Source organism: Kwoniella dendrophila, chromosome 6 (assembly GCF_036810415.1).
Source record: "Kwoniella dendrophila CBS 6074 chromosome 6, complete sequence".
Lineage (NCBI taxonomy): Eukaryota > Fungi > Basidiomycota > Tremellomycetes > Tremellales > Cryptococcaceae > Kwoniella > Kwoniella dendrophila.
The window spans coordinates 1076758-1088865 of NC_089481.1; the positions used below are offsets into that span (position 1 = coordinate 1076758).

The 12108-nt window shown below is 40.6% G+C and overlaps 4 protein-coding genes across 4 annotated transcripts; 2 read left to right on the forward strand and 2 right to left on the reverse strand.

Annotated features, from left to right (window-relative positions):
• Positions 1-86: 86 nt before the first annotated feature.
• Positions 87-1275, forward strand: L201_004959 (uncharacterized protein; the record flags this gene model as incomplete). The annotated part of the gene is made up of 7 exons (XM_066220695.1): positions 87-166; positions 244-381; positions 439-494; positions 600-709; positions 784-894; positions 957-994; positions 1125-1275. 7 exons carry the CDS (start codon positions 87-89, stop codon positions 1273-1275), a joined length of 684 nt encoding a protein of 227 aa, XP_066076792.1.
• Positions 1276-1562: 287 nt separating this feature from the next.
• Positions 1563-2231, reverse strand: L201_004960 (uncharacterized protein; the record flags this gene model as incomplete). The annotated part of the gene is made up of 1 exon (XM_066220696.1): positions 1563-2231. One exon carries the CDS (start codon positions 2229-2231, stop codon positions 1563-1565), a length of 669 nt encoding a protein of 222 aa, XP_066076793.1.
• Positions 2232-3355: 1124 nt separating this feature from the next.
• Positions 3356-6833, forward strand: L201_004961 (trehalose-phosphatase; the record flags this gene model as incomplete). The annotated part of the gene is made up of 9 exons (XM_066220697.1): positions 3356-4052; positions 4112-4600; positions 4657-5149; positions 5206-5665; positions 5739-6029; positions 6091-6167; positions 6225-6292; positions 6352-6473; positions 6555-6833. The coding sequence occupies 9 exons, from the start codon at positions 3356-3358 to the stop codon at positions 6831-6833; spliced, it is 2976 nt and encodes a 991-aa protein (XP_066076794.1).
• Positions 6834-7345: 512 nt separating this feature from the next.
• Positions 7346-11609, reverse strand: L201_004962 (uncharacterized protein; the record flags this gene model as incomplete). Its single annotated transcript, XM_066220698.1, has 12 exons — positions 7346-7395; positions 7478-7627; positions 7712-8530; positions 8612-8749; positions 8831-8909; positions 9002-9353; positions 9416-9505; positions 9584-10002; positions 10069-10244; positions 10312-10444; positions 10498-10610; positions 10682-11609. The coding sequence occupies 12 exons, from the start codon at positions 11607-11609 to the stop codon at positions 7346-7348; spliced, it is 3447 nt and encodes a 1148-aa protein (XP_066076795.1).
• Positions 11610-12108: the final 499 nt, after the last annotated feature.

A 12108-nucleotide genomic window follows, 5' to 3' on the forward strand; every position in this document is an offset into this window, starting at 1 on the left:
TTCATTCACATCTTTACTAAAATCTTCATTTACAGCTCAACGTTAATTGAACTTTCGTATATACAATAACTTATCATTTATTCAGTATGAGTTGGAGAGAAAAAATTCCTTACGGTGCTCATGTTATCATCCTCTTCACTTTGGCTTTTACCAGTCTTATATTAGTGTGAGTCGTTTGATGTGGAATACAGTATTTTTACAACTACCATTTTACTGATCAACAGTATACTTGCGAATTCATAGCATACTTAATACCTTTTCTGCACCTTTTATTCATACTATCAGTTTCTTGAGACTCCCCAACACAGATGGTGGAACAGAGTTTGGAGCTTTCGGATGGTGTTCTGACACCTTTTGCCTTCCTAATCAAGTTGCTTACGAGTTAGTAGTTCCTATCTTTATTAATTTGCTTGGGTATAGCTGACGCTATATATACAGATACGAACCTTACGTCAACAAAGCTTTGACGGGTGCTATGATGTTATGGGCCATATGTGAGCTACTGAGAATCACTATCGATTCAGCTTCTGGCCGATCATGGATTTCATGGAGTACAAGGTAAGAGCAAAATCGCTAACGTTATCATTCACCTTCTATAGCTGTCATTTTCATCTTTTTCACAGTCCTTGCTATTCTTCCTCTGCTATTCGTTCATGAATCCAAAGCGTTAAGAACAGTTGGAAACAGAGTGTTCTTTGTTTATACCATGGTGAGTTGTGATCATGCAACTTCATAGAAAAGTGCGAAATTAACGAGACTGTGCGAACCTTTTCGTTTTCGTAGGGTCTTGCTACTCTGCTAGTCACCATTGCTTGGCTCCTTTCCATTTACGGCTGGAGTATCGCTCATAGAGCTTTTGAGATTGCTGGAATCGATGTCGACTTCGGACCTGCTGTACGTATGAACTTCACTGCTTTCCCAAAAGTCAAGCTGATGAGGGGACTTACTTCGCATAGATGTGGATGGGCTTGGTAGCAGCTATTCTTATGTTAATGTGAGTACACGAATCTCTCACTGGCTGTTGACAATCTCTTCCTTATACCCCGTTGATCTGTTTCTATCCCCTCGAGGCTTTCCCTTCCTACAGACTAAAGAAAGTACTCATTGCTAATATCTGAATATAGCATCTCCATCCTCTCATGGCCTGCTGCAGCTTGGGATGGAACGACCACCAAAGCCAACGGTGGAGAGGGTGCTAGAGGTGTGCCTCAAATTCCTAACAATGGTTATTACCATTACAAGCGGACTACACGAGAGGTTGTGCCTAGATACTAGCAAAATTGGAGTATCAGTCTGAAAATTATCATTCGTATACCTCTCCTGGAGAGAGCCCATTACGTGTAATAGACAGAATCTCTCTGTGCGCGTAGTATCGTTTTATCGGCTACATGCTTTCGTGGAACTAAATCCAGATATATAGAGTCATTATATGTTTTATGCTATGTCGTTATATTTCGTAAAGTCGTATGAATCGTATCGTTGATAAGTACGTTACTATGATGTGAGAGCCAGCTTGATCTATTATCAAGTGGCATCATTCGCTATCTAAAGATCCACCTTACTCAATTCGTATTATCGACTATTCTATTACCTTTGCTGGTTGTCGCTTGTTCGAATTCACCAAAATCATCATCTATTTCCTCCTGACGGTTTTCTTTCAGTATAGGTGGACTGTAAATATCTAAACCTGCAGCTCTTTCAGCCTTTCTTTCTCTTTCAGCTTGTTCCTCTTCTTCTTTTCTGATATCTTCTAAAGTTAAAGTGGGTTCAAATTGTTTAGCCAGCTCAGCTAATTTTTGCGGATTTACAGATAATGATTTTGCATCTTCATCAATTTCATTTTCGAATTCTGTTGAATATCCTGATACAGGTCTACTACTTCTTGTTCCGTACATTGAAATAGGTAATGATGATGAGCCAGCTGCATTTAAATGAGCGTCATAAGAAGGTGGTAATTCTTCTTCTTGTTCTTTGTAATCGTTATTTTGAGATTTGGGTATCAAAGGATTTTTCATAGGTTTTGATGGTTTCAATCCTTTAGCTTGACGTTCTTTTTGGATTCTAGGTGTAGAAAGTAATATCCCATCTTGATCATCCCAACCTTCATTTGATCCCACTAATAATGTTTCTAATTCACCTTCTTGAGCTTCTAAATTTGGTGAATGAGGCGGTCGTTTGGTAAAACATGCTGATATGACATCCCATATATCGTTTATAAAATCAAAGTCCATGTCACAATGGTGGTGCAACATCTCGGGATGGTGATTTGAATTTTGATTCTTTTATACAGCGATATGTATACTTCTAATAGTATTGCTAATCTCGGTGGGAGATATCAACTGCAATGTATGATGAAAGACATGATGGTGATTGATATTCTGCTAAAAGTATCGATAGATATCCTACAATTTGTGCCAGTTCTCAAAAGCACACACACCCGCACACAACCATCCAGGCAACAACAACAATCAGTTTGAATTCGTTAGTCCGGTGCCACATATATTCGAATGAATCTCCCACGGGTGTCCCGCAAATCAACATGTTTGGCATTAAGCTTGTCCACGTTGGATCTGTTAATTCAATGCTAGTTGATACGTAACTACGTCATAACGAAAGCAAGAGTGCCTGAAACACACGCCTTAGAATTGCTTAGAATGGTATTTTATGACGTTTTATTTTAGGGTATTCCGCTGGGATATAGAATATTCAAAATGTGTAAAATGTGTTTACCCTTATCAACATAGGATATTCCAGACTTAACGTGAACCGTTACTTCACACGCAAATACTGTAAATTCCAACTTGACAACACAAAAAAGTGTACTGGAGAAAAAGTACTCAAGAAGCTTTTCTTAACCTACAACTTCTTTATTCTTTCATTCTTGAGTATACTTCTGAAGGTTGATTCGACCAACAAAGCTTTTCAATTTGCTGCTTGGCACTGTATCTATCTTCTCTTTCGTAAGTTGCTTCACTCCTTTCCCTGATATGGCGTTCCCTTCTTCGTAGTTTAGCTTCAAGGACGAAAGAAGGATGCTATCCATTCATTATCAAGGTTCCTTTGTCCTGTTTTGTCCCTCCTTTCTTGATGGTTCGGCAGTCTAGATGCGGAATACATCCTTCTTCTTCCCTTGTCGGCTATCTTACCATGGCATTGCTAATGTGTTAGGCTGAGAAGCAAGAAGCTGACCTTTTCTTTCACCCTATATAGCCAATCCTCTATACACCCTTCGTATCCCTAATTTCGAACGTGCAATTTCACTTCCTTGTATCTATACATATATATAGCTGTCGACTCAAACGTAACAACTCTTTCCTAATAACCTCAGAACTATTCTCGATTACCACTGCCCAAGATGGATTCCATGCACCCAGACCCAGCGCCAGCTCCACCACCATCTTTAGGTGATATCCAAGCTCAAGTGACCAGACTTGAGGCAGCTCATAAAGCTAAAGGATTACCATTGTCCGGACGAATCATCCATGTCATGCACCATTTACCAGTTGAAATAGTTAGGATTGTACCTGCTGAATCATTAGAAGCTGGAGGAATGTTATCACCACCTATGACACCAGAATTTAAACCTGAAGATGTTGAAGCTACAGTAGAATCTGCCGATGCAAAATGGAGAATTCACTCAAGAACTGCTCATCCAGCTTTAGTGTCAGGTATAAAATCTTTATCTGATACACACGATCAGATCTTAGTCGCTTGGACAGGTGAAGTTCTATTACAACCTGATACAAACGCTTCACCTCAATCTCCTTCACAATCAACTTTCCCTTCAATCGCTCAAAATTTATTAGCTCCTTTCACTCAACCTGAAGCTCCTACACCAACTTCACCAAATATGCCAACTCCACCAAATGAATCACCTTTAATGGTTTTCGGTGGTGAATTCAACGATCAAGAAAAGAAAGAAGTTGAAGCTGAATTAGAAAGATTTACTGAAGTTGAACAAAAATTCGAAGAAGGTGGAAGATTGAAATATCTACCTGTATTCTTACCGCCAGACGTTAGTAAAGGTCATTACGAGGGTTTCTGTAAGAAAAGTAGGTTGCATCTCAATTATACGGTATTGGAATTTATCAACTGACCCAACTATTCACAGCTCTTTGGCCATTATTCCACTACCTTCTCTGGCTTGATTCTACTGCCACTGTACCTTCTCCAGATCCATCATGGATAGCCTATCACAAAACCAATCAAATGTTCGCTCAACGAGTTGCCGAGGTTTACAAACCTGGAGATTTGATTATCGTTCACGATTACCATCTCCTGCTAGCTCCAAAAATGATCAGAGAAGCTCTTGGTCAAGTCATTCATCCTAATGGTGGTTGGGGTTCAGCTCACCCATCCCCTGCTCCTCATCATGCTAACAAGAAATTCGATTGGGAACAAAGCCAAAGTCAACAAGCTACACCTACACAAGATAAAACAAAGACCGAAAAACTCGGTGGTTTCCTTTCTAACGTTGGTTCAGCACTCGGTCAACATTTATCGGTCGGAGGTGAACACGGTGCTGCTCCCGTAGAAATTATGATTGGAATGTTTATGCACACACCTTGGCCAAGTTCTGAGATTTTCAGATGCCTTCCTAGTAAGCTGTCCCTTGTGCAACGATCAATAAGTATTGAGCTTACAGATAGTTCTTAGCCCGACGAGAGATTCTTGATGGTATACTTGGAGCAAACTTGGTTTCTTTCCAGACATACTCCTATTCCCGACATTTCGTGTCCACCTGTATCAGAGTTTGTGGTTACGAATCTACCCCTGGAGGTGTAGAAGCCAACGGACAAATGACAGCTGTTGGATACTGTCCCATTGGTTTAGATGTCAAGAGAGTTATCCATGATAGAGAATTACCAGGGGTTCTTCCTAAAATGGAAGCTTTAAGACAGCTCTACAAAGATAAGAAAATTATTGTTGGTAGAGAGAAATTAGATGTCGCTAAAGGTGTCTACAACAAACTTCAAGCATTCGAGAAATTCTTACAAGTTTATCCTGAATGGAGAAATAAAGTTGTCTTGATTCAAGTCACCACTCCAGCTTTATCAGAATCACCTAAACTTGAACGAATGACTGCCGAATTAGTTAGTCATATTAACGGTACCTATGGTAGTTTAGATTTCACCCCTGTTCACCACTAGTAAGTCGTTTCTCTAGCTAGTAGTGGTATTTGGTACTGATACTTCGCATTTGTAGCCATCAAGCACTTGAAAAAGATGAATATTTCGGTCTCTTATCCGTTGCCGACTTAGCATTAATCACTTCTCTTAGAGACGGTATGAACACCACATCAATGGAATTCATTCTATGTCAAGATAAAACCAACAAATCACCATTAGTCTTATCAGAATTCATGGGAACAGTAGCATCATTCCAATCTGCTTTACAAATCAACCCTCATGATCTCTTAGGTGTAGCTCACGCTATCAACAAAGGACTGAACATGCCTGAAAGTGAAAAAGAAGAGAGACATACTAGTTTATTGAATAGTGTTGTCGGTCACACTTCTTACACTTGGGCTGCTACTATCTTGAAACAATTGTTAGAGAACGTTGGTGGTGAACATACTGCTCATCAAACTCCTGCTTTAGATATTGGTAAATTCAGTAGTGCATATAAGAGTGCTAAGAAAAGATTAATGTTATTCGATTACGATGTAAGTCGCTTATTTTGCTTATCAAATTTCCTTTCGTCAGAGTTCCATTACTGATGATTCTTCTGGTTTACAGGGAACTCTCACACCAATTGTCAAAGTACCTTCTCACGCTGTACCTACCGAAAGAACTTTAGCAGCTATTACCACATTAGCACAAGATCCTAAGAACGTTGTTTACTTGATATCAGGTAGAGATGGTGATTTCTTAGAAGAGCACTGGGGTCATGTAGATAATTTAGGAATGTCAGCTGAACACGGTTCTTTCGTTAAACAACCTGGAGATGAAGATTTCACAAATATGACTGAAGCTTTAGACATGAGTTGGATGAGTGAAGTTGAAGAAATCTTCAAATACTACACCGAGGTGAGTAAACCCTTCCTTGTTACCCAAGGAACAGAATACTGATATCTCATTTTCGGCTCAGCGAACAACCGGTGCCACTATCGAAGTCAAGAAAGCTTCTATTACATGGCATTACAGAAACTCTGATCCCGACTTCGGGTAAGTTAACTTTGAGGTTTGCCGCAATGAATAGTCGAGCTGATGATTTATGCATAGTGAATTCCAATGTAAACAATGTTTAGATTTACTTGAAAGTTCTTTAGCTCCTAGACGACCTATCGAAGGTGAGTTCACGAGATCATTAGCCAAGTCCAACAGCAGCATGCTAATATATTGATCGTAGTTCTCGTCGGAAAGAAAAACCTCGAAGTCCGACCTCTTGCTGTCAACAAAGGAGAGATCGTCAAGAGATTGATGTACGAGAACCCGGACGCTGATTTGATCTTCTGCGCTGGTGACGACAAGGTAAGCGATGATCACATCTTCTTGAGAACAGTCATCTATGCGAAATATGTGGATGCTGATTATATCCATTATCATTTTCAGACCGATGAGGATATGTTCAGATCGTTGAGAACAGTTTTCCCACCTGGTGGAGTAACAGCATCGTCTGACCCAATAATAATGAAACCACCTGTTGCTGTGACATCAACATTAGATCCTGAAGAAGTCGCAGAATTGAAAGATGTCGAACTACATATTAGACCAGATGAAATTTTCGCTACTACTGTTGGACCACCAGCCAAAAAGACATTAGCAGGTTGGCATGTAACTTGTCCTGAAGAAGTTGTTGAAGCTTTAGAAGCTTTATTGGAGTCTCAATAAAATGGGCGATGGAAAAGGATTTTGACATAGGATAGGGGATAGGTTAGCAGTATAGGACGGTCAACGAATAGCATTACATGAAACAAAAAAACGAAAGGAGCCGAATTGAATAATCAATGTTCTCGGAAAGAATGAAGGACAAAAAGAGCTAGCTCATTTACGATTGGAAAATAGAATATATCCCCCCTTGCATGTATACAAATCAACTTTTGTCGCCACGATTTTTGTTCTCACTCTGTCTTGCGTCCAATATATTCAGATTGATGCAGCATTGCATTTTCTGGGATGCTCTCGTGGTGGAGATGACCCGAAAGATAATCACTTGATTGAATATAATGCATATGTCCTGCGAATTTTGTTTGATTTCATTTATTTTACTATCTACTGATGTAGGTTTGAGCTCATACAATACTGTATATAAGATTTCGTATTGATAAGCCATTGAGATTCCTTATTCATTATAGATCTTCTCTTTCTTTCTTCCAACCAATTCCTTTCCTCTGAATAATCAACTAATATCTTCCACCTCTCATAGGTGGTAATCCACCATACCGTCTTTCAGCTATACATGCGAATGGACGAGGACGAATTAGCACTTTAGTTTAAGTTCTAATAAAGCTTTTTTAGTGAATGGTATTACTTACGATCTGGATAACCACCTCTACCACCCGTTGGTCCTGCTCTAGGATCACCGCTTGGACCGCCAAGAGGAGGACCACCCGCAGGTATACCTAATCCTGTAGGAGCAATATTGTTGAATAATCCAACTATATCGTCTGGTCTAAATATTGGGCCTATTTTGATCAACAGCAATACGATTGATTGGTTAGTTTCGTGTCGTCATAGGTAAGAAGTTAGGACGTGTTGTAGATACATACCATCGAATGCTCTTGCAGTAGGCAAGTTACCAATGAACCATACCAGAGGTTTACCTATACCACTTCTATCTTTATCTAAAGCAGCAGGTGGTATACCAGCTATATTAGGTTGAGGAGGGACAATTGGTGCTCCGTATCCAGGTGGTGGACCCCTTAAAGTAGGAGGACCGCCTGAACCACCAGCAGTGGAAGTGAAAGGTGATCGATCTCTGCCATTTGGTAATGGTGCCTGCTGTGATGGACCGGCAGAATTGTATCTACCACTTGAGCCTCGATCTCTAGGTGGTGGTACTTCTCTTTCACCTGGTGCAGGATACCTTCTGGGTGGTGGAGGTGGTGAATGTGCTTTATATCTTTTAGGTGATCTATCGATTGATCCTCTTCTTACTGTATCTGTTCCAGGTGACTCAGCATCAGGTAAAGGTCTTTTATATCCACCTCCGGGTGAATTTGAGGGTCCACCCATCATACTAGATCCACCAGGTATAGGCGGATGCTGAATTGGCGTCAATGTTGAACCAGCATGACCACCAGGTAAAGGTATGTTAGCTTGAGCAGTTGGTTGTTGAGCGGATCTAGCTGAAGGTGAAAATCCTAAATCTCTCATGGCGATTTGATCTATACTGTTGTAGGTGTATCTTTGAGCGAATCGTTTTAGTGGTGAATCATTAGGGAAAACTTCGGCAAATCTAGTTTCAAGCTTATGTACTGCTGATAAATCACCATAGAGGTATTCATATCTAGCCCAAATATCCCATAATGGTCGTGACGCTGTAACAGGTATTTTGATAGCGGATCGTTCGAATAATGCTCTGGCATCTGATGCACAAGGATTGAATTAGCCCGATGTACCAACTTAATTAGGATGATGCAATTTCCGCTATGAAGTAGTGCACTCACTCGTATCATCATTGATGCTCAAGAGGAATTGAAGATATTTGATAACATATTCGACTTCTTCACTAAAGAGTTTCAATCCAAGTTCGAATATTCGAATAGCTACCGCCGAATCTTTGTTCGAGTGGTATTCCATCATAGCTATACCATTTGATCAGCATGCATTATACTTCGCTCTCGGGCAATAGTATCTAGACAACTAAGAGTAGGATTTCCACTCACCCGAAGCTTCAAAGGTATGCCAAGTCAAGTAAGGTGATTTTCTAGCTTTACCAAACACTGCTCGAGCAGCTTTGATGCCCTGTTTTGTAACATACAATCAGCGATCATCGTAGCCAGGTATGTAATCCACAAACTGCTTGAGTTCCAGCATTCGGAGAAAACAATACTCACCTCAGCACGTCTAGCGAATCTCATATACATGACCCAACCGACATTAACACCCTTTGACAGATCTTCAACTTCTTTGCCACGTCTTTCCTCTACTAATTTACCTCTATTCTCACGTTCATCCACCATTCTTTGATGTTCCGATATGCCATCTTCGTCCATATTAATATCTGTTCCTGGAGCCACAGGAGGAATTTCAGGACCTTTGGCCATGTCCACTTCCCTTTCGATGACTTCCTTCAAATCGTCAATTTCGGGTGCAAGGGATGATAAAAATGCTTGATATAATTCATGCACAGCGGGGAATTGCGAAAGATCTTCAAGTAATTCAGCAAGGGCGAACGTAATCAAGTAACTGTACATATGTAAGTCAGTTTTTTGAATCTCTGTACACAAAAGTTAGAATAGACTGTTCACCTTTTTGGACATGCTTGTGTACCTGCTTTAAGTATTTCAGATGCTTCCTCTTTCTTATCTTGTTTCAGATAATATGTAGCTGCGTAGTACCTAGAGAGATTGATAGAGATGAGTAAAAGCGCCTGTAGAAGGTCATATCTAGCAGCAAGCTATAAGTGGATAACTTACCATAATTCTGGGAAATGTCTCATTTCGTTCAAACATTTTCTTAGTGCATAACCAATTCTAGTATTAAGGGTGGATTCATCGTTGATGACAAGTGGGTTGCTTTCTTCCCATTTTAGATAGTTTTTCCAACCTAACACAGCTGAACGATCGGATCCGTTAAAAGTTGGTTTGGGGGGTAAAATCGGTTTTGGTAACGTATCAGTTAGTGACTTTAATTCTTTTAATGATGTTCTAGCTGTCATATATGAAGGCGATTTTTCGGCTAAAAATTTCTTAGATGTTGATTTATTTACTGAAGATTCAAATTGATCATATGACTTCCATAATGCTTCTATATTATTTAATGGTATGCAAATTGCTCTTTGATACAGCTTTCTCAACGTATCTTGTTGCGCTTGAATTTCCCATTGATTTTTGGCCTAATCAATCAGGGAGAAGTCAAACAATCAGCATATGTTTGACAGTTTTGGATAGATCGTACTTACTGGTCCTTCCGATACGAATCGAATGTATTCTTCCCATATCTCACCACTTTCTCTATCAAATCCACACTCCTTCAATGCAAACTCGTAAGCTTTGGTGATAGTTCCTCGAACTGTTTCGGCATTGGGAGCACTTTCAACAACAGGGTTTTGCCTTCGAATGTAGTGAAGGTATGCCTCTAAGAGACAGCACACACGTCAGCTCGCCCTCTAATTGCTAGCAGAAGAAAGAACAGATCAACTCACTCCATATACTGACGTCAGCAGCAGCAGTGATACCGCCTGAAGGGCCTTTGAGAGCTTTGGCAAATAAAGCTTCGACTTGAGGGAAATTGGAAAGGGCAAGTTCAAGATTAATGAGGGCGAGAAGAGGTTCAACCTGTAGATATAGGAGTTAGCTGTCATCTGGTGAACTCAATTGGGTCGACTTACTGCTGTAGGGTTATCGATAGCCAAAGCTTCATACCACGCTCTTGCATCTGCAATTTCGGTCTTCTGGATAGCCCAGTTGAAAAGTGATAGAAGGAGAATGGGATTTTTGGGATCTGTCTCAATATCAAGATCAGTCGCTCATATTTTGATTGTTGCAGAATCTGAAAGCAGATCAATTGCTCACCGTGATACCATGAATGCATCAAATCTCTATTATGTGCTACACTAGGCGAGGATTCAGTCAAGCCTTCAGGTAATGGTACATCCGGTAGTACGGGCCTAAATTCTTCTCGAGGTATTTCTGAGGCGGTGGGCACTGTTGAAGAAGTTGAGAAGAAAGCTTCTGCTTTGACTCTTGGGTCAGGCGCTGCTGGAGTAGGTTGAGGAGGTATATTACCTTCAGCATTGATGGATTCTTCTTTTATAGTCTGAGGGAATTCGTTTTCAGGATTTGTAGCTGCTTGAACTACATTTTCCATTGTAGGTTGTTCTACATTGACCACGATTTTTCCTGTATCTTCTTCATTAGCGGTCTCCATGACTGTATCGTGCGCTGAAAGTATGACTGTTTCGGGTAGAACAGGATTGTTAAGATCTGCTTCTACTGCTTCAAGTAACTGAGCAGCTTCTCCTGCTACGCCATCTGGTTGAGCGGTGACTTGAGGTATTGTTGATGCAGCGGTATCTGTCACTATTGTTTCGTCAACCACAGGCACAGTTTCAGCCGCCGTATCGAGTGCAGGTTGTTCAGTGACATGTTCTGGTTCAGCGGGTATTGACTGTTCTAAAACATCTTCCATTGCTTCTGCATTTTCTAACAAAGCTTTCTCAGCTTCGGCTGATGAGTCCTGAGTCTCTACTACCGGCGTATCAGTCGCTTCATTTTGATGTGCTTCGTCAGCCACTTGAGGTTGTTGTTCCGATGATGGTTCTATGGTATTATTTTGATCTAGAGCTGGTGTTTCTTCTTGATCTTGTTCATGCTGCTGCTGCTGCTCTAAGACTGCTAACGCTGTATCTGCTAAATCACCTTCTATATCTGTAAGGTTCTGCAGCTGCTCCACGATAGCCATCGGATCGGTAGAAGAAGGAACGGATGTGGGTTCAGACATAATGCAGATGGATAACGGTATAGAGGAACAAGGGAATAGTCAAGGTTAAATGTGTGACACCTTTTATGCAAATCTGCAATTTGAATGAACAGCTGGTCTAAACCGGTTGATGATATGAAAAGAGAGCTTGGTTATACAATATCCATTCAGCCCCTAATTCTTGAAGTACGATATGCGAGAAAAGCTAAATGTGGAAAGAGGAGGAAAACAAAAGAAGTCATAACTAAAGTTTAGGTTGGACCGACATCATGTTAGTGAAGGACTTTTGAGCAGCGATGAAGGCAGCGGTCAGTACCGCTTGTGACATAGTATAGTCATTTATCGCCACATTCAGAAACGCCGCGTTAGAAAAGGGTCACATAAAGACAGACAGAGGTAAAGTAATCAGCTTTTCAATCATTCGTACTGACTTTCATAAGAATGCTTATCGCGATCATCAACGCTGAGGATGGTTGAGACAAAAGTGCTATGCCATGGTAGGATGAGAATGACAACGGTT